Source organism: Spermophilus citellus (genome assembly GCF_964194105.1).
Source record: "Spermophilus citellus genome assembly, chromosome: 4".
NCBI lineage: Eukaryota > Metazoa > Chordata > Mammalia > Rodentia > Sciuridae > Spermophilus > Spermophilus citellus.
The window spans coordinates 8,338,870-8,358,595 of record NC_138185.1 but is presented as its reverse complement, the minus strand read 5'-3'; the positions used below and the strand labels follow the sequence as shown (position 1 = coordinate 8,358,595).

At 58.3% G+C, this 19,726-nt stretch overlaps 1 protein-coding gene across 6 annotated transcripts in view; it reads left to right on the top strand.

Moving 5' to 3' along the window:
• NFATC2 (nuclear factor of activated T cells 2) overlaps nucleotides 1–19,726 on the top strand; it is a 135,234-nt gene that overhangs the window by 36,097 nt on the left and 79,411 nt on the right. For all 6 annotated transcript variants that reach the window (XM_081291060.1, XM_081291058.1, XM_081291059.1 and 3 more), the window contains exon 3: nucleotides 245–416. In XM_081291060.1, coding sequence (XP_081147186.1) covers nucleotides 245–416 — 172 coding nt within the window. The remainder of the gene's footprint in view (nucleotides 1–244; nucleotides 417–19,726) is intronic.

Genomic DNA, 19,726 nt, shown 5'->3' with positions numbered 1-19,726 from the left:
CTCGTGCATTGAGAGGCGGTCACGATGTCCTCATCAGGATGGACAAGAAAGCAAAGGAAAAGCTCTGCGTCCTAATGAGCCGCTGTCATGTCCAAGCAACACGTGGCCCTTCAAATACTGTTTTAATTCATAATCCACCGGATTCAGTTTTCAGGGGGAAAAAAAAGGGGCCATTTATGTTTATTGTACAAGGGGATTGATTCTGGTTTACCGCGCACGTGACTGATTGCTTTTCTTCCTCCAGCATCCCAGTGACCGCGTCCCTTCCGCCCCTCGAGTGGCCACTCTCCAATCAGTCGGGCTCCTATGAGCTGCGGATTGAGGTGCAGCCCAAGCCACATCACCGGGCCCACTATGAGACGGAGGGCAGCCGAGGGGCTGTCAAAGCCCCCACAGGAGGCCACCCTGTGGTTCAGGTATGGACTCACATTCTCCTGCCTTTGCCTCCTGCGTGTGTCCCAGGTGGTTCGCTTCTGCCGAGCCGCTGCTGTGGCTGTGAGGCTGGCCGACATTTGGGTCTCAGCCTCTTGCTCTCGTGAGGGGTGAGAAACTTGAGGTTGGATCGCTGTCAAACGCTCGGCTGGCCCGCCGGGGCAAGAGGAAACCTTCCTGAGCTAGATAACGATAAAGGGGATCCTCTCGCGGGGGAGAAGTCTTCCCTTTTTCTTCTGAGTGAGAAGCAGGTAGAGCTTTGGAGAGGTTTGTGTTGGCAGACGGTTCCTGGTGTCGTCATCTTGAGTATCAGATGTGAGTCTATCAAGGAAAAATGATTTATGCTTGAAAAATACACACAAAAAAGGAAGAATTAAAATGACGTTCTCTAAAGTGACGGTTACTAGTGTTTTGATGGATTGCCTGTTGTCTTCTTTCCTGTTCACAACCTCTGGGACTGTGTATCTACATGCTTGATGCTGTAGCGAACCTGTAGTTTGTAAGGATTTAAAAACTTTACAACCACGAGAGCATTTCCCTTTTTTTTTTTTTTTTCCTAATTAGTATCCTTTATGTCTGTGGTTTTCAATCTGATTTTTTTTTCCCCTCAAGTAAGTATAGACCTGTTTTCTTTTTCCTCCAAAAGAATTAGAGTTGAAATAGTCTTAATTATATAGTCTGGTTAACCAGGGACTACCACTGGTGCCCACCAACCAGCTGAGTTAACCAGAATCTTCGAAATATTTAAATTAATGTCACTATTTTTTTTTTAATTTGCCTTAAAGTGGAAATATTCTGTGACAGGAAGTTGGTTCTTTATGTACAGTGTGGAGAGCACCCTGAGAGCTGTTCTTAAAACACACAGGTTCTTGAGCCTGCAGAGCTGCTTAATGAGAATCTGTAACAAGAGTCAGGTGCAGTGGCACTCGCCTGTAATCCCGGCAGCTTGGGAGGCTGAGACAGGAGGATCGTGAGTTCAAAGCTAGCCTCAGCAAAAGCAAGGTGCAGAGCAACTCAGTGAGACCTTGTCTCTAAATAAATACAAAATAGGGCTGGGGATGTGGCTCAGTGGTCAAATACTCCTGAGTTCAATCCCCAGTATCCCCTCCCCTCCCCCACAAAAAAAGGAAAGAAAGAAAGAAACTGTAATAGGAATAGAGCCCAGACAGACAGACAGATGACAAAAGCCCCCAGACTAAGACTCTTCATAGACTCCTGGAGTGTGTGCTCTGGCTAAGGACTTGTGTGACAGTGAGAAGAACTTACAGACCCTGGCAGCTGCTCTTCCTAAGTCTGATGCTGCCGTGTCTTGGAGGCTGATCCCGGGCCTCGATGTCCTTCCTCACAGGAGTCTGTCTTTCCTCGTGTTTGCGTGTTGGTGGGTGGACTCTCTCCTTTGGGATACCAACACAGAGCAGAGTTGTAAACTTGTATCAGCTGGTTTACTCCGTGTTCAGGTGGCCGTGGGGCAGGCCCGTGGCTTCTAGCCGAGTAGGGACTCAGCGCTGCACTTTCTTCTGTGGGTCTCGGCGAGGGCTGGCTCTTCCGCACTTTGGTCCTTTGCGTAGTTTTTGTGGCGGGAAGGCTAGCTTGCTTCAGAGCCTCCCGACCACTGGTGATCTAGCGGGGACCCCTGGTCCTGCAGGCTGCTCTGACATGTGTATTCGAGTCAACGCTTCTGTGGTAACACTGAGAGAACCTCATTCAGGGCAGATCAGGGGAAGGGGAGTATCTGAGAGGTTCCTGGGTGTCACATAGAACCAGAGCGGGAGATCTGGTCAAGAGGGCCGGCTGTGGGCAGTCGGGCCCAGGGTCTGTTGGCTCAGCCAATCTGTTGGACAAGCGGCTGCTTCCCAGAAGTGCTTGTGGAGCACACACTGTGTTTGTGCCTTATACGGTCTTGCTGCTGAAGGAAGAAAAAGAAGTTATGGTTTCCCAGGGAGCTCTTGGTCTGAATAATTCTGCAAATGGTAGGGTTATGAGCTGCAGCAGGTGGCATGAAGAAAAAGTGCATGGAGCTTTGGGCATGTAAAACAGAGGCGTTAATGCAATGGAGGGAAGAACATCAGTTGAGAGTCTCTGGGGAAGAGACCGGGCTGTGGATGCATGTGGCAGCAGCATGTGCAAATGCCCAGGGGCAGAAGGAAATAGACCACACCAGAGGAACTTGAGGATGCCAGTGTAACTGGAGCATAAAGGGCCAGAGGGGAGGGAAGAGAAGTGGCAAGGGGCAGAGCAGGCAAGGCCAGGGCCATGGAGGAGACCAGGAGAGACACATGGTCTGATTCAGGCTCTGAAGACCTGCTTTGACTGCTTCACAGGGATGAGCGCTGGGAGGCTCTTCCCAAGGCTCCAGGCTGTGTGCTACGCTCATCCACTGATTATGCTACAAATGTTTGTTGAGCACCTACTATGGACCAGATGCAGTGCTAGATTCTGGGGATTGGTATGAACAAGCCCGAGAGCGCTTTTATTTTTACTTTTTCTCGTGAAGTCGGGGAGTAGCCCTGGGCTTCCCATGTGCTGGGCAAGTGCTGTCCCACTGAGCTGCACCCCCAGCCCCAGCAGCCGGAAATTCTCACCCTCATGAGCCACAAGATGATAAGAAGTCCTCAGAGAGCAGTCTCCATGTGCGAGGCCGTCTTCTGAGTGTGGTGCATGTGTCAACTTACCCAGGCCTCACTAGAGCCGCCCCAGCAGGCCCTGGTTAGACAGGGTGGGGTGGGCAGCTTGTCCCTGGTCAGAGGGGCGGGAGCATGGCTCACAGCTTCCTGACCGCCCCGACTCCCCGCAGGCAGCCCCCGCCGACGTCTGACCGGTGTGCAGACAGCAGGTAGAAAATAGCCCCTGCCCTTTGGCAGCCCCTCCATCCCTGCAGTTTCACATGCTGCCCACTTCTAGCCGGCCACCAGCCCTCGGGGGCCCAAGTCCTGCTTCTCAGGGAGATTCTGTTAGCAGCATGCCAGCCACCGGCCCAGGGCGCAGGGCAGGGGTGGTTGGGCCAGTGCCCCGTGGCTCTGTCGCTCTGCTGGGAGTGACAAGGGCCGGGTTTTAGCAGGGCTTTTGTACCATACGACAGGGACTGGGGCCATGGAAAGTTCTAGAGAAGGGAACGGGCTGGGTGCACAGTTCAAAAGGTGCCCAATCTCTGCATCTGAAGTTTGTGATCTCCCAAGGACTCGTCTCCCTCCTGGCCTATACCTTTGGAAACCCGTGGTATGCTCTAAAAATCTGTAGTCATATCTTCAAAAGATTTAATCGCTCCATGGACTGCGTTCTCTTCAAATTGGAATGTGCTAGTTTTTGTTGGGTTTGGTTTTTAGCATAGGAAGTCAGTTTTAAAGGAAACGTCTTTGAAAAATGAAGAGGGGACTTGGGGATGACTGCGGCTCTTCACCTTGAAGTGGGAGTGACAGCCCTGCCTGGGCTCTGGGGCCACCCTGTCTGTCCTCGAGGGGCAGCGTAGCCCCGAGTGTCCCTTGCTGGTGCTTCTGTGGCGGCTGTCTGGGGCTCCCCGCCCTCTGGATCCCCGCTGTGCTGTAGGGCCGTGGCCTCTTCTCTCCTTGGTGACTGGTCCCCACCCTTCTCCCTTTTATCTGTCACGTTGTAGAACTTCACTTTTTTTTTCCTTCACATGCTTAGTGGTTTTAAGCTCCTCTTTACATAAGAAGGAAATGAGCTGAGACCGTGTCATTCTTTCTCTCTCTAAACATGGAATTGAAAATGTTCCCCATGGGCCGCGCTCGGCTGTTCTTTTTTCCCCTCTTTCTCCGAGCACCCCTTGGTTTTGGATGGAAGTTTGATCGAAAACCTTAAATGCTTTTAGCTCTCATGACTCAGTCAGGGTGAGTGTGGAGGACCTGCCGTGTGGCCGGCACTGTGAGGTGGACAGAGCCCCTGCCCTGGTGGAGCTCAGGGGCTGTTGCGCAGGTGCACCAGGGTGCCTGGGTGTCACTGAACCTGGGTGCTTCAGGGAGGCCCGAGACTGGGTGAAAGTGACCTGGAATGGGTTTGCTGGCGGACGCCTGGGCTCAAGGGAAGATGTGACAGCTGATTAGGGGCCCATCGGGTGGATTCACAACTTGGGGTGACCGCCTCAACAAAACCCGTCAAGAGATGATACTTGGAAGACCTACTTTCAAGGGACGGTCTCGCTGAGGAGGTGACTCGCCAGCTGGGACCTGACGCAGGTGATCCAGCCCACAGAGAGAGATGAATGGTGTCCCCCCTGCTTCTCTGTCCACCTGTGTCTTTGGGTGGAGAGTGGCCGGCACAGCACAGCGCAAGCAAAGGCCCTGAGGCAGGGAAGAGCTATGTCTGGGGAACTGCAGGGCCTGTCCTTGCAGTGCAGACCGGAGGTGGTGGTTGGTGGGCTCAGCTGCACCTTAGGCCCGGGCCCCCCTGCTCCATCACTGGAGGGCTCAAGGACTTTGCACACCTTCAGTGGCAGGCGACCTCAGTCTAGAGACAGGGGACTGAGGAGAGAACCACAGAAGACACTGGGTAAACGGGCTCACAACCCGGCAGGCTCCGGGGTACTGGGTGATGAAAGGAAGTGACCAAATTGGCCACGTGGGGGGCAATGGGGAGCGGTGGGGAGCAGGGCATACCAGTATATGCCTCATCTCAAGGGGGTGGCGCTGTTCAGTCCCCATGGGCTGTGCTCCAAATACCCTCAAGTTCATGTCCAAGAAATGTGCTACTTCAAGGTTTTCCAGATAGAAAGGGAGGTACGAGACAGGTTCTATTTGTAGGACTTTTAAGCAATATCCAGTCCGGGAAGGTGCACTCTCGCAGTTCCTCTTGTACAGCTGTCAATCTCATGAGCTAGAAGGAGCCTGGAGTTCTTTCTGGGGAGCCTAGGGTTCTTACTTCCCTGGCCTGATGGGTCTGTAGGTACCAAATGTGAAAGGGAACTTGGATTCGCCTCCAAAGAGCCTTCCTGTTCGTGCTCCAGGACAGGGTGTGGTCAGTGAGGCTCTGGTAGACAGACCTTCATTCAGAGCCGCTCTGCAGGGTGGGGCTTCGAATGTCCCACAGCTCTTCAGCTTCTGGGATGTGATAATAGCCCAGCGGAGGGCGGCCTGGGTCACACCATTGTCACCCCATCCTTTCCGGCCACCTCCAAGCCCCGTAGGCACAGTCTGCAGAGCAGAGGGTGGTCTGTTGGTCTTCCTCCATCCTTCTCCTGGCCTCTCCCACTCTGGGGCGTTTGCCCTGAGGCAGTGAGAGGGACGGTCCTTTCAGGCAGCGAACAGTGCGAGTTCGACACACTGAGCTCTGGCACTGACCTCCGGGATGATGCTCGACTCTGAACAGATGCCGAGATTGTGGAGGACCTGCCTCTCTCTCCGGGCAGCAGTGGTGAGCGGTGCCGGGTGAGGAGTGGCCGCACACCTGTCCAGGCTACTGCCTCCCAGCAGCCTGGGAAAGTCGCCTGGCGTAAAATGGACTTCGGGAGCCCAGGCCCCTCCTGTGGGCTCCAGCTTTTGTACGACCCACGGGCCACTTTAAGCACCATCTGGGAAGGGGCAGAGGCGAGCTCACAGGCCTTTTTCTTCCCAAGGCGAAGCTGGACCTTGGGGGAGTGTCCTGCTCAGGCTGCTGGCCGGGCTCACTGGCTTCTGTTGGATGAAACTTTGCGCTTGGGGCGCTTGCCCCCCCTTCCTTTCAGGACACAACAGGAAGCAGGTCCTGCTGAGGCTCGTCTGTCTTGGTCAGCTCTGAGCTGGCCTCTGCACAGCTTCTCTGGGCCTTTCTGGAAGGCGGGAACCAGGAGTGAGCTGGGACCCAGGAGTGATCTGGGACCCAGGGGCTCCATCTTTGACAAGGGAACAGGGGGAGGGGTGTCCTGAGAAGGTCCCGGTCCATCACCCATTCAGTCCTTTATTCAGTCTTTGCTGAGCACCTACCATGTACCAGGAGTGCGTGGGGAGCAGAGGGAGTCCCTGTCCCGTGGAGCGGCTGCTCTGGCCAGTGGGAGGAAAAGGAAACCTCTGAGACATCAGAGAATCCAATAGTGGTTGGAGGGGGAGAAGTCCCATGGGAAGAAGCTACCAGGGCAAGAAGAGGGAGTGGCCAGAGAGGCCTCCCTGAGGAGGTGACATCCCCAGAGGGAGGAGAGGGAGTAAAAGAACTAAGGAACCTGGCGGAGGGACTCCAGGCTTGGGGACCACCAGCGCCCAGCTGGTGCAGTCTGGAGCGGTCTGGCCACGTGGGACAGGGGCGCAGGGGGAGACTGGACTTGCACACTTAGGGGACCGTGCCTGTGAGGGAGGTTTCAGCAGGACCCTCTGGCTGCCTGCTGAGGACAACAGACTCCAGGAGGAAGTGGAGACAGGAGGTGGCCCAGGGGTCCAGGTTAGGCTGTCCGACAGGGACAGCTGCTGGGCTGGGTGGGAGTCACGAGAAGTGCTTGGATTCAGAGGGCATTTTGCAAGTTGGCCTGGCCGCAGTCTCTGAGCCTCGCTGGGAGCAAGAGGTGACCTCGGGAAAGGCTGGGTCCCTGTGACGAGTTACCCTGCCCGTCTCTACTGAGACTCCTCCTGTTTCCACACGGAGGAGGTGACTCGAGCTGGCCTTTCACCGAAAGTCAAGGACGGACGAGGCTTAGCGGGGGCCATGGGATTTTGGAGGACCCCTAAGTGGGGGGCATTTGTTCCCCACATCCTCATCATCCTCTCCTCTTACCAGTCCCTTGGTCAGAACCCTGGTGGTTGAGTTAAAATGCGTTAGAGCCCTGCACGGGCTCCAGCCCAGCGTGCTGTTCCCGGGCGAGCAGGCGGATGAGAGGTGTCCCGTGGGCAGCGGCGCAGGCGCGGATGCTGACGGAGGGGCCGCGCATGCGCAGGCAGATGATGCCCACTCCTCTGCCCGTCAGCACGCCCCCAGGTGAGGCGCTGGAGCTTTGCAGCCACGTGGGAACGTGGCGAGGGAGTGAACCTCCGCGAAGCTCCTCCTCCTGATGGAGGCGGAAAGCCGAAAGCTTCCAGAATTTTGGTGCAACAGTTGCTCCCAAAGAGAGACCGAGTCCGAGCCTGGTTATGTTCCCGGGGCAGCCAGTGAGAACGTGCAGGAAACGTCATCTGTCCCACAGACAAGCCTTGGGCGCTGTCCAGTGCAGGGCGGCGTGTCACAAGGACAGGAGCGCGCCCCTCGGGGTGACCTAGTTGTCTTCCCAGCGATGGCAGGCAGAGTGGGCGGTAGGGTTACTGCGCTCATCTTACAGACGAGGAAACTGGGGCACGGAGCAGCTAGGCAGCTTGCCTTGATGTCACCCCTGTCCCCCAGCTGGCGGTGACAGCGCTTGATTTGGGCGTAGGCTTCTGGAGGCAGCGCCCACCCTGAGCCGGTCTGGCCACATCAGGGAAATGCAGGGAGATGGCAGGGAGCGCCCTGGGGCTCGGGATGGCCTGGGGGCTGCAGCTCTGCAGTGAGGAGGAGGAGGAGGAGGAGGAGCCCGTCTCTCAGATTGCTTTGCCAGGAGTGGTGGGTGCTGAACCCAGGTACCCCGGGGATCTTGGGCACTGAGCAGCCCGAGGCCAAGGTAGTTCTTCTGAGGGAGGTGGCCGCATGGCGAAGCTCAGCCCGAGCCTGTGACGCTGTTTCTGGCTTTGCCGACCCAGTCTGGCCGGTGGCCAGCTCTCCTGGGGTCCTTTGTTCACATGCTTGGGTGTTGCCTGTGAGGCTGATTCCATCCCGTGACCCCACGGGAGTCCGGCTCTGACTCTTCCCCTTTACAGGTGGGTGGAGAGGCTCAGGGAAGTGACATGCCCCGGGTCAGGTGGCATTTGGCAGTACAGACCGGTGATGGCTTTTAGCTCCTGGGCCGTCTCCTTCCCACTCATCCCTGCTATCCTTTTGTACCTCTGCTTGTCCCCTGCCACCCTGCATGCAGCCTGGGCACAGAGCAGGGGCACAGGAGTGCATGTGGGGCCTAGCATGGGTTTGCAAATGTGCACAGATACCAACTCTCGTAAGTTACATACACTTTATATATAAATAGATGTGCGTAAATATAATACGTACCCACGCTCCTGTGTGCCTGTGTTCCCTGGATTTTTATTCGGATTCTTACTTTTTCTTGTTAAACACAGGAGAAATGAACAGGGAACCAACCGTGTACCTGTGCTGGCCAGATTCCTTTAGCCTGTGTTTCCCGACGCTCAGCACCAGGCTCCTGCCCTCCTGTTGAGACTGACAAACAGGGTATTTAGATGACCCTGGGTGGGAGCAGCCTTTACCAAGTCAGGTTGGGCATTGCCTTACGTGCTGTCCACGTGTGAGTGGGTCTAGTCCTCCTGAGGTTCCTAGGCAATGCTTGGAGGCACAGAAAGGTCAGGTAACTAGCCTGCGGCCAACAGGAAATGGGTGAACCATGAGCTGTCCCTGAGTGGCCTCGCTCAGAAGCTCGCACTCTTACCTTCTTAGGCCACAAACAAGAACCAGAACTCTAATGACCCTGAGATGACTTTCCAGATGCAGGGGCTCTCAGTGTTACCTCAAGTGTTTTGACATATTCATGAAATGGATCCTGTCCATGCCAGCTGGCGGTGTCCCCTGCACCTGGCGTCCTTCTCCCCTGTGTTTGGTGCAGTGGCCACCTAGGCGCAGGTGCACTGTCACGACCCTGGGCTGCTGTTGATGCTCCCGGGTGACCCCAGCAAGGCCCGGGTGACCCGCCCTGGCCTCTGAGATGTCCTCTGGGGGCTTAGTTCCCTCGCACAGGTGGGGACAATCCGACCTGTGTGCAGATGGTGGTGGCACCTGCCCACCTTCCTTGACCTCAGCCCAGGTTGTCCTCACACCAGGGAGTGTGACGTGGACAAGGGGAAGGTGTCCACCTGGGCCTGGGTGGGGGTGAGGGTGCAAGACCAGCCCGTGGGTGCGGGGTGCCCTGGTTCTCTCCATTGGTTAATTCTGGGAGGTGCAGATGGGCCTGGAGGGTGTGAGGAGCATGGCTCCCAGGTCTCCCCTGGCACCTGGGCAGCTGCCCCTTCCTGATCCCCGGGGCACTGGCTTCTTGCTGCTCTGGCCGATGCAGCCTGGGCAACCTCTGTCAGGGGATGTGTGTAAACCCTTGGGCTCACCTGGTGACCCTGAGTGACGTGAAGCAGGCCTCTGAGCGCTCTTGCTCTCCCACGTCCCCCCACCTGTCCTTCTTCTGCCTGTCAGACAGAGCCCTGAAGAGAATTTTGAATGTAGTGAAGGGAGTAAGAAGTGTCATTTTATTAGGAAAAAAATGTTGGAGGAGCGGGAGCAGCCAGTGTAAAGGGCCTGGCAGGAGCTTGCTTGGTGTCCATCTTGAGCATCGCGGCAGAGGAAGGAGCCAGCTGGGCCTAACACAGGGGTTGGGTGTGGACACTGAGTGTGGTTTCTGGTTTCCACGTGAGCTTTGCTTTGACATCTCTGGGCCTTTTTATAAGACCATAGAGTATAGCCAGGGGACCTTGGTGGCCCAGGGAATGCTGTGTGTGTTGCTGGGTGCAGCTGCTTGGGTTGTGCCGTACCTTGCAGATCATGTGGGTGCCAGTCTCCCTTGGGTATTTATTGAGATGCTGTTCTGACACGTACCTGTTAAAGGGACAGAGGAAGTGGTCTCTCTTGCTCATCTGCACAGATGTGCTAGACAAGCTAGCAGCGGCCGGGAGGTATCATTGCTTAAAAGAGAGAGGAAAAGAGTCTGCTTTTGAGTGTCTTTAGGTTGGGGTCAGAGCCCTCAGTCTCTGCAGTGGCTGTTCTGCTCATTTACATGACCTGCCTGATCCCTTTTTAAATTTTTGAGACAGAGTCTCACTGAGTTTCTTATGACCTCCCCAAGTTGCTGAGGCTGGCCTTGAACTTGCCATCCTTCTGCCTCAGCCTCCGAGTTGCTGGGATCACAGGTCTGTGCCACCATGTGGGCTCTTCCCTTTGTTTTGGGTGGGTTCCCTGCTCTCGAGTCCCCTAACCAGCCCGACTGCTCAGGATGGTGGGGCGGGGTTGGGGGGCATCACGGGCTTCCTCCTCTGCCTGCACCTTGCTGTGCAGCCTCAGCCTCTGTGCTCTTCCTCTCTGAGCTGTGGGAGCCCCTGCGCCTCTTGAGGTGAGTCTGTGTGCTCCTGGCCCCTGCTCGCTGGACACTGTAACCTGGAATCCCTGGTGGAGGTGCCTGCGTCCAGCTCTGCTCACTTGAGGACCTGAGGTGGGAGTTCCGGCCTCTCTTCAGTGTGAACTGCCTTCACTGTGGTAGCTACAGGCTGCTCTTTCAGGGCACTTGAACTTGAACTTGAAGCTTTCTGTTTCTTTTCCTTTTAAGACGTTGATTGAGCCGGAAGGGGACTTAGGAATGGGTTGAGCGCTGTTGTGCCTGACTCCCGTCTCCCTGCCCAGGTCCTCAGCTCCCATGGGCCACGCCTTTTGCTGTGCCCCGGTTGCCTCATCCCGTGGGAACTGCCGCCACCTGGCAGATGACCGCGCAGAGGCTCAGAGAGGTGGCGTGCTGTCAGGATGCAGCCCAGCCCGAGAGCTGGGATGGGGTGGTTGCGAGCAGGAGTTGGAGGGAAGTGTCACTGGGCAGGTGTGACAGCCGGGGACACCCAGGTCCCAGCTTGCACCAGCTCGTGTTGCCCATGCAGCCCTGCCTGTCGGGTCCTGTTATCTTACGAATGAGGAAGTGGAGCCCTGAATATTTCAAAATGGCCAGCAGGAGGATTTAGAACGTTCCTCACACAAAGAAGTGACGAGTGTCCGAGGTGCAGGAGATGCCAGGGACCCTGCTCTCCGCGTGGCACAGATGGTCCCCTCAGGGGCCCCGTTCCCCGGCCTCTGGCTGTGCGGGGCCCTGGGAGTCGGGTGCTGGGTGTGCTGACGCAGGCGGTGGCTTTCCTGTGCGGAGGGAAGCTGAGGAAGGAAGTGAGAATGATTCACAGGACCTGCAGGGCCGGGCTCCACGCCTGAGCTTGCCCCGCGCCTGTCTCTGTGGTCAGAGTGACCAGGGCTTGCCCGGGGCCAGCCGGGGGCGTGACTGGATGGAACAGGCGCAAGTTGGCGTTTTAATGATTAAGAAGAAGAAGAAGAAACCCTCTTATTTTTCACTTTCCTTTTTTAATCTAGAAGCCTGCTGTGGGTGTTCCCCTGTGGTTTCCCTGTCAAAGAGACCATTGTGGCCGGCGAGCTCCCTGGGGGCTCCGCTCTGCGTGTGTCTAACTTTAACTTTGAACCAGAGCTTTGGGGTTGGGCGAGGTGGGGGTCCTGGGCCGGCCCTGAACAGGCGCCAGGCTTGTTCACCATGCCCGAGGAGCCCCCGGGTCCCCAGCTTCTTCCTGTCCCGGCCGGTGAGGCTGATGCGGAGGGGCGAGCACCCAGCACGAGCACCCGGCATGAGCACCCAGCATGAGCACCCAGAGCGAGCACCCAGCATGAGCACCCAGAGCGAGCACCCGGCATGAGCATCTGGCACGAGCACCCAGCCCGGGCACAGTTGCGGAGGCAGGTCTTCAGTGCAGCTCAGGCTTACACAAGGAACCTCAGGGTGGGGTCCTGGGGGAGAGTGTCGAACAAACAGGGGACCCTGGCATGCCGGCCCCAGGGCACCCCACGTGCCTCTTCAGAGCGGCCCTTCCCCCGCTCTGCTTGGGTGTTTTGGGGAGGCTTCCGGAGGTTCTGGCCAGGCAGCAGAGGGGGTGACCCGGTGCCCCCACACTGGGGGCTGGGGCTGCCCACGCAGGGGGACTGCCGCCCTCTTCTTGGGCAGACACAGCCTGGGAAGCACATCAGCAGAGAGAAGTTGGGCTTTTGGAAAGCTGTGACTTCTTGGGGGCCTGGGTGTGAGTCCTGCTTGGGGCAGCCCCCGCCCCTCTCAAGCCTGGCCGGGGCGATGTTTCTCAGTTCTCTCTTGAACCCATCTGCATACCCAGCTGAGCTGCCGAGAACAGCGTGGGTGGGACCAACCCCCCTCTGCCCCAGGGGCCTCCTATCTTGGAGGCCAGTTCTGGCAGCAGTCTTCATATAGTCCGTCAATACACCTTTATCACACGTCAGCTGTGTACCCTGAGAAGGGGGAGGTATGAGGTCAGTTCTTGCCTTCAGGGGACACTTCAGCTACTAGAAACTCAGACAGGAATAATTGAGTTGGGGGGAGAGGGAGCGTGCAGATTAACAAAGAAGTTAATAGAAAGGGGACGGAGTCAGATGGCCTGGATTCATATCCTGACCGCTGTATTGGCTGTGTGACGTTGGGTAGATTGCTTTACCTCTCTGTGCTTGTAAAGTGGGATGTCAGCACTCTACAAAAAAGAGGTGATGGTGGCCGCAGGTTAAACTGTGTTCAGTGCGCTCGCAGCCGTCCTTACTGTTGAGATGAGAGCAGAGCAGAGGGCGAGAGGTCATCCTGGCAGGAGCACTGGGCGTCTGGGGCCCCTGCTCACCCTGCCTTAGGGAATCTGCTTCCCAGAGGGAGGACCGATGAGAGCATTCTGGGTCCATGTGCCCGAGGCTTGGGTCTGTCCACCGGAGGGTCTTGGTCGGCACAGGGCAACATAGGTCACGACACTGAAAAGGTACATCTGTCCTTCAGGGTCGGGTTTCCAGCTGGTGGTGGCTGTCAGAAGAGCTGCCACACGGGCCCCTTCCCACCCAGGGACTGGGGCTGCGAGCCCTAGTCCTCCTCTGGACCAGCCCTGGGCTCTCCAGACTCCCCAGGCCGGCCAGGCCCTGTCCACTCCGTAGCAGCCTCACCTGTGCCTCGAGCTCAGGGGCCAGCCTGGGCAGGGCTTGACACTTGCTCTGGGAAACGCTTTGAGACTCGAACGTGGACCTCGCTGGCTTGAATGTCCAGGTGTCTGGGCGAAGGCCTGTGTTTAATAGAAGGTCCTCCCAGGTGCCAGGCTGGCCCCCTCCTGCTGAGTGGGGTCTGTGCTGACCCCAGGGGAAAAGGAAGGGCCGTCGAGGCCTGAAGGAGATCCCGGAGCAGTGGCCCCTCCTGCGGGTCGACCAGGCCCTGTGGTTGGCTTGGGCTCTGACGCTGCAGCCCGGAGCAGAGATGCTCCTTCTTGGCTCCAGACTCAGATGGTCGCAGAATCCAGGGCCCTGAACTTAGACGGGGAGCAGGTGGGTTTCCCAGGTCCTTCTGGGGCTGTCGTAGTAAAAACGAGGGCTGTGGACTCATTTGCCTTCCTGCAGTCAACAAAGGGAAACCATCAGGACCCAGCAGGCCCACCCCAGGTAGGACAGACTGCGCTGCCCAGCCGCGGCTTCGTCTCAGCACGGATAGGTGTCTCCTGCCCTTCCCCCTGCCCCTGCCCCTTTCTCTGTTTTGTGAGGTGCTGGAATTGAACCCAGGGTGTTCGGCACTACCCCAGCCCTACCCCCAGCCCTTTTTATTTTTGATTTTGAGATAGGGTCTTGCAAAGTGGCTGAGTCTGGTCTTGAACTTGCCATCCTCCTGCCTCAGCCTCCCCAGTGGCTGGAATCGCAGGTGTGACCCCTGTGCTCACCGTCTGGTTTTGTTTTATCTGAATGTTGAGGGACCCTCTGCTCCTATCGGGGATTCTGGTCCCAGAGTGTTTTGCCCAAACTGCACAGTGCCTCTCAAGTAACTGGGTAACATTTGGGGGCTGTGCTGGCCTGGTTCCCACGTGTGGCCACCTCATAGGAGGTGGATGCACCCATCTGTGGTCACATCTGGGACAGCGTGTGGCCATCCTTTTCATAGCCACCTGAGGACTTCTGAGTCTGGGCCCAGTGTTGGGGTCTCCCAGTCCCTGGGGAGAGGGTTTCCCGACGTCCCTTTTCCCCAGAGGGTGACCCAGCCCTGGTGGCTCCTCGACCTGTCCCTCCCTCCCACTTGTCCTGGGGTTCTAGCCCCTGTGCCCTCGCAGGCTCTGGGCCTGGGGAGTGGGGACCCTCCACCCTGGGAGCCCAGGCAGGTCCGAAGGCGGCAGCCCAGGAAAGTCTTGGGGTCCAGAGGAGGACAGGGCCAGGGCTTCCCCAGGATGAGGTGAGAGCCGAGGCCTCGCGCTTGCCCCACCTGAAAGGAAGAGGGAGATTCAGAGACGCGGGCAGCAGGCGCAGCCCAGGCACAGCGGCAGGGGACACTGGGCTGGCTCTCCAGTGACCGCACTTGGGTGCTTTGGAGCCCGGTGCCTGGATGCTCACGTTTGCTCTCTGAGCTGCTGGGTGCCTGGTGGACGGCCGCTCTGCGGGGGCTCGGGGCGGCCCCCAGGGTCTGCAGGAGGGTTGAGTTGACGCGTGTCTGCTGGGCGCCTGGGCGTGCAGGGGCTCGTTCTCAGGTCTCCAGGGGCATGACCCTGTCCCTCCCTCACCTCGTACCTGGGTGGGTGCCCGATATGTCCCCTGGTATGAACAGGGGCCCGCGGGTGAGCCTGGTGTTCCTCAGCCTGGCGGGTCTGGGCCGGTGGTGCAGGAGGGACCCAGGACTGCAAGGTCACGGCCGCCTGCTCTGGGTGGCGCTTGGCTGAGAGTGTGCCTCCGGGACAGTGGGCGAGCGTCCTGCCTGGGGCCTGAGCTGGGGCCAGCAGGGTGGAGGGACTTGTCCCCTGGACCCTGTCCTGCCTTTCGGGGAAGTGGCCCAGCCAGATTTCCCGGTGACTGTGGCACTGGGCCAGGTTGCCACTACCTTAGAGCTTCAGACAGTGTCGCTGGCTCCGTCCAGGCCCAGGTCAGTGGGACGCATGCCCGGAGTGGACAGATGCCCAGGCAGCAAGGGATCCTCTCTTCCCGAGGACAGGAGGGTCTCCGTGTCCCCCTGGGGTGTTCTCCCGAGAGCTGGACTGCCTGCACCCCGAGCTGTTTCCCGCCCTCTTTCTATACCCACAGCTTCCCAGGGGGAATAGCAAGCTTTGTAGCAATGAGGAGGAGCAAGAGCCTTTACTGAGCACTTACTGTGTGCCGCCACCCTGGTCCTCAGAGCCACACACACGGGTGGGCTTGCGTGTGGGCAAGCACACGGGGGCCAAGTGACCTCCTGGGCTCAGCAGCCCCTGAGTTCCGTAGTTAGGACTTGACCAGGGCAGTGGACCCCCAGCCCCTGGCCTGAGTCCTTGGGGGTCTCTTCTGGTTCCTGGTGGCAGAGCCAGGCGCAGGTGGGTCCAGTGACTCCGCAGCTGCCCTGTGGCTCCAAGGCCTGGGCTGGGAGGCAGCTGTGGTGCTCCCGACCCCGGCCCCAGGCTGCAGCTGTGTGCGCACACGGACACATCGAGGACGGGGCCCAGGGCCACATGAAAGGAGCACGCCCCGCCTTGACGGGCAGCGGATGGCCACTTGGAGGCAGTTAAAAGGCAATCCCGTGAGGGGCGCTTCGTCACCTCCTGCCAGCGGCACTTCCTCCCTTCGCTGGTGGGATCCTTGAACCTCTTCCAAATGGCCAGGCCCGCGGGCGGCTCCCAAGGGCCTGGGGGTGACAGAGAGGGTCCTGGGGCGGCGCAACCCCTTTGAACTGTCCACGGCTGCTGCCTCTTATCTTGGCGAGGTGGCCCTGGGCCGGAAAGGGAAGCGGGAGGAGAGGGCTTCTCCGGGCTGTTGTGTGTGGTTCTCGTTAAACGGGCCGCGGGGCGTTGTTGTCTCTTTTCAGCGAAGGGATGATGGATGGCCCTTGGCAGCGCGGTCGCTCGCCACACGCGATGGCACAGGCACGCACACGCTCGCCTGCCCGCTGTGCCCCTCCCAGGAGCCGCCCCGAGTCTCACAGGGCCTGGTGCAGCCCCAGGCCCTGCACTGTGCCCGCTCTCAGGCTGTGAGGGCCCTGGCAGGCGGGGGACGCATGTGATGGGCTTGGAGGGGCAGCCTGGCGCCTGGGGGGGGGCCTCGCAGCGCGGGGCCTGGCGTCCTCTGGCCTGGGGCGTGAGTGTGGGGTTGTGGGGAGCTCCTGGGATCTGGGCCCGGGACAGGAGCAGCGGTGGCATGCAGCAGGGCAGGAGGGGCAGGGCGTAGGCCCGGGGCTCAGGAGGGTGTGGGTCTGGTGGGTGGGCAAGGCGGGGGCCAGAGCGGCCTGGGCAGCAGGGCTGTGGGAACAGAAGTGGCCTGAGCCGTGTGCACGGAGGCCACACGGGCCCTGGCCCTGGGGAGCGTCTGCTGGCTCCAGAGAGTGGTGGCTGAGTGTCCCTTGCATTTCCTGCAGTCTGTGCTCCCGAGGTTTTTAATGTCTGTGGCATCTGCTTGTTGGGACCCCTGGGCAGGGGCGGCTCTTCCCAGCCCCATGCCAGTGACATCACACTGGGGCTGCAAGCCACACCATGAAATGGGCAGCACGCAGGCCAGGCCTTCCCCTGGTACACATCACCATGGGGCCTGGCAGGCACAGCCGCGCAGGGAGACTTGGGGACACGGGCAGGCACAGCCGCGCAGGGAAGGCAGACACTGTCCCGGGGGCTACATGAGCAATTGCCACTTTTAGTTCTGAAAACTACATCAGAATGTGGCCCCGGGTGGTTTTCTGGGTCCCCCTCTTGGTACTGGGCCTCTCCTGGGCCCATGGCAGAGGGCATCTCTGCAGTCGTGTCCCCTGGACCCTCTTGAGTCCTGGCACGGCGGCCGAGCACCTGCTGTGTGGGCGCTGGCTGGTGGGTCTCTCTAGCAGCCTGAGGATGATGACCTTTGGGCTTTGGGGACAGCGGCTTCTCACCTGGGGCTCCGACGTGTCCTGCCCTTGTCTGGCATCTTCTCTGGTGGACTTTCATGCCAGGCCATGCCCTGCCAGCCGGGGCTCCCTGGGCAGGAGGGCCTGCCCCATAATTTTGTGCTAATCAGCATTTAAAAAAAATTTTTCTTATAGTTTGGATGGACAGCGCGCCTCTCTTTGATTTATTTATCTTTATGTGGGGCTGAGGATGGAGCCCAGGGCCTCGCACGTGCCAGGCAAGCGCTCTGCCACCGAGCCCAGCCCCAGCCCCAGCCCCTCAATCAGCATTTTGAACATTGATAACTACCTCAGTGGCACTTTTGTGTGATGGTGTCATTTATGCACACCTTTGATTTTGCACCTGGGAGTCCTGATTTCTTCCTTAGGTGGTGACGTGGAGCTTCTTTTGAGATAAATTTCTGCAAGTAAGGACAGGAATTAAATGCTAAAGGTCTTGTAACTAACAGTTCAGTAAAAGACCAGGACTGCAGCCGGAGAGCGGCTGGTGACTGTGGTTGGTGGGTGTCCTTTCCTCCCGCTTCAGAGACCACAGTTGTCAAGAAAGTGGGTCTCGGGGGCAGACCTGCTCTCTTCCTGGCTGTGTGATCTTGAGCAAATTGCCTACCCTCTCTGTGTCCCGTCTTCTCCTGTATGAAGTAACAGGACCCGTGTCTCGGGCTCTGGGGATGGAAGACCGCTGCTGTCCTCGTCATTGCTGTGGTCAGAGTGTCCCTCTGCTGTGCCCCTTTCCCCTGGAGTGGCTTCTTTGGGTAAACAGGCTTGACAAGTATTTGTTGCCTTGAATTGTAGATGTTTAGGAAGCTGCCAGGCCTGGCACCTTCGAACCAGGAAAAAGCAATTCGGAAACCAGACAGAGAGCAAGCAGCAGTTTTATTTCTAGCGACACCGTGGTGGCCCCGTGTGTGTCAGACAGAGTCTCCCCCCCCTCCTGGGAGTGACTCTCCAGGGGCCTGGGGGGCGAGTGGCAGGGCGGAGGCTGGTGCAGCCACGCCGGGTGTTCCTGAGCTCGCGGTCCCTGGGCCTCTCGTCTGGGTTGGTGTCTTCCAGACGTGCTCAGCGCCTGCTTCTCAACAGTCACTTTTCGTGAGGGTTTTGTACGCAGCCGGGGAGACCCAGAGTGTTGCCGCTTGCCCTGGGTGGTGTAGGGGAGGCTCCCCTCGGCACCGGCATCTTATTCCCAGTGCAGTGCAGAGTGCGGAGGACGGGATGTGACGGTGATGGCACGGTGGGACTCTTGGGCTGGGTTTGGTTGCATCTTGCAGAAAACCCCCAATAGCAGTTGCTTAAACAACCAAGAATTTGTTTCCTTCTTTCTTTCTTTTGGATACTGGGGTTTTCTTTGGTACCCAGGAGCACTTTACTATTGAGTCGCACCCCCAGCCCTTTTTATTTTTTGAGGCAGGGTCTTGCCAAGTTGCTTAGGCTGGCCTCTAACTTGTGATCCTCCTGCCTCAACCTCCTGAATTGCTGGGAACCCAGGCACACACCACCACGCCTGCCAAGAATTTATTGTCCTATGAAGTACACCTAGAGATGGCTAGTCCAAAGTGCGAGGAAGTCACCAGGAATCCAGGTGCCTTCTGTCTTCCTGTTTAAGGTCATCTCGCGGTCCAGAATAATTGCCAGAATGACAGTCCTCATGTCCCCCTTCCAACCAGTTAAATTTCAAGGAGGAAGGGGGACAGGGCAAAGGGGCCCACTACCCAGCTCAGCTTCGGCCAGGAGCCTTCCTACATACAGTTCCTCATGCAGTTCTGCTTATGTCTCATCAGCCACATCTAGAGAAGGCCGAGGATAGACTCCTGGCTGGGCTCGCGGCCACCTGAGATAAACCCGATCCTATTTCTGAGGAAGGGAGAATGGATAATGGATGAGAGCAGCGATCCCCGCAGATAGCCTTAAAGACCCAGCAGCACCCCGCTGGGCTAAGGTGGGGAGGGGAGTCCTTCATTCATCATCTGGATCTCCGCAGCCTGTGGTCTGCAGAGGGGACCCTGGGACTTAGCAGGGTGGCGGGGCTTGGGAGAGGTCCAGAGGGCGGGAGCCGGGTAACTCCCTGGGGCAGGCAGCCCTGGGGCCTTTGCTGTTCACCTGTGAGAGCTGCTTCTTGGAGGCGGAGACTCCTCCTGCAAGCCCCGCCCCGCCCCGCCCCCTGCAGCTCCAGCACCTGCCACTTGGGCGGCTCCTGGTAGGCCTCTCTGCAGTTAGTGAGGAATGAGTGGGACCTTGGCTTCCTCCTCTGCGGAGCCCGGAGGCCTCTGGCTTCTTTGGATTTCCTAGATGGAGCACAGAGCTGGGAGCCCCGGGCGTGAGGCCCTGAGGTCCCACAGGCGAGTGCTCACGGTGCTGAGCAAGGTGCTGCTGACGCTGTTTTTAGGGGGCTTTTCCTTATGGTAGAGTCATATGTGGTCATTGTGGGCTGCGTGGATGGATTACTTACTGACCTCCCGTGAAGGAGTCCAGTGGAGGAGACCGATAAAGACCCCCAAGAGGTTGAACTTGGGTCATTTTCGGTGATGGAGCATCTTGGGGGAAGGAATAGGTGACAGAGAGAAAGTAGGGGCTGGTTCTGTTGTGCTGGGTCCTCCGGAACAGCCTTTCCACGGAAGGGTCCGTCGAGGTTACTGTTTGAACGGTGGTGAGGAACCAGGCGGG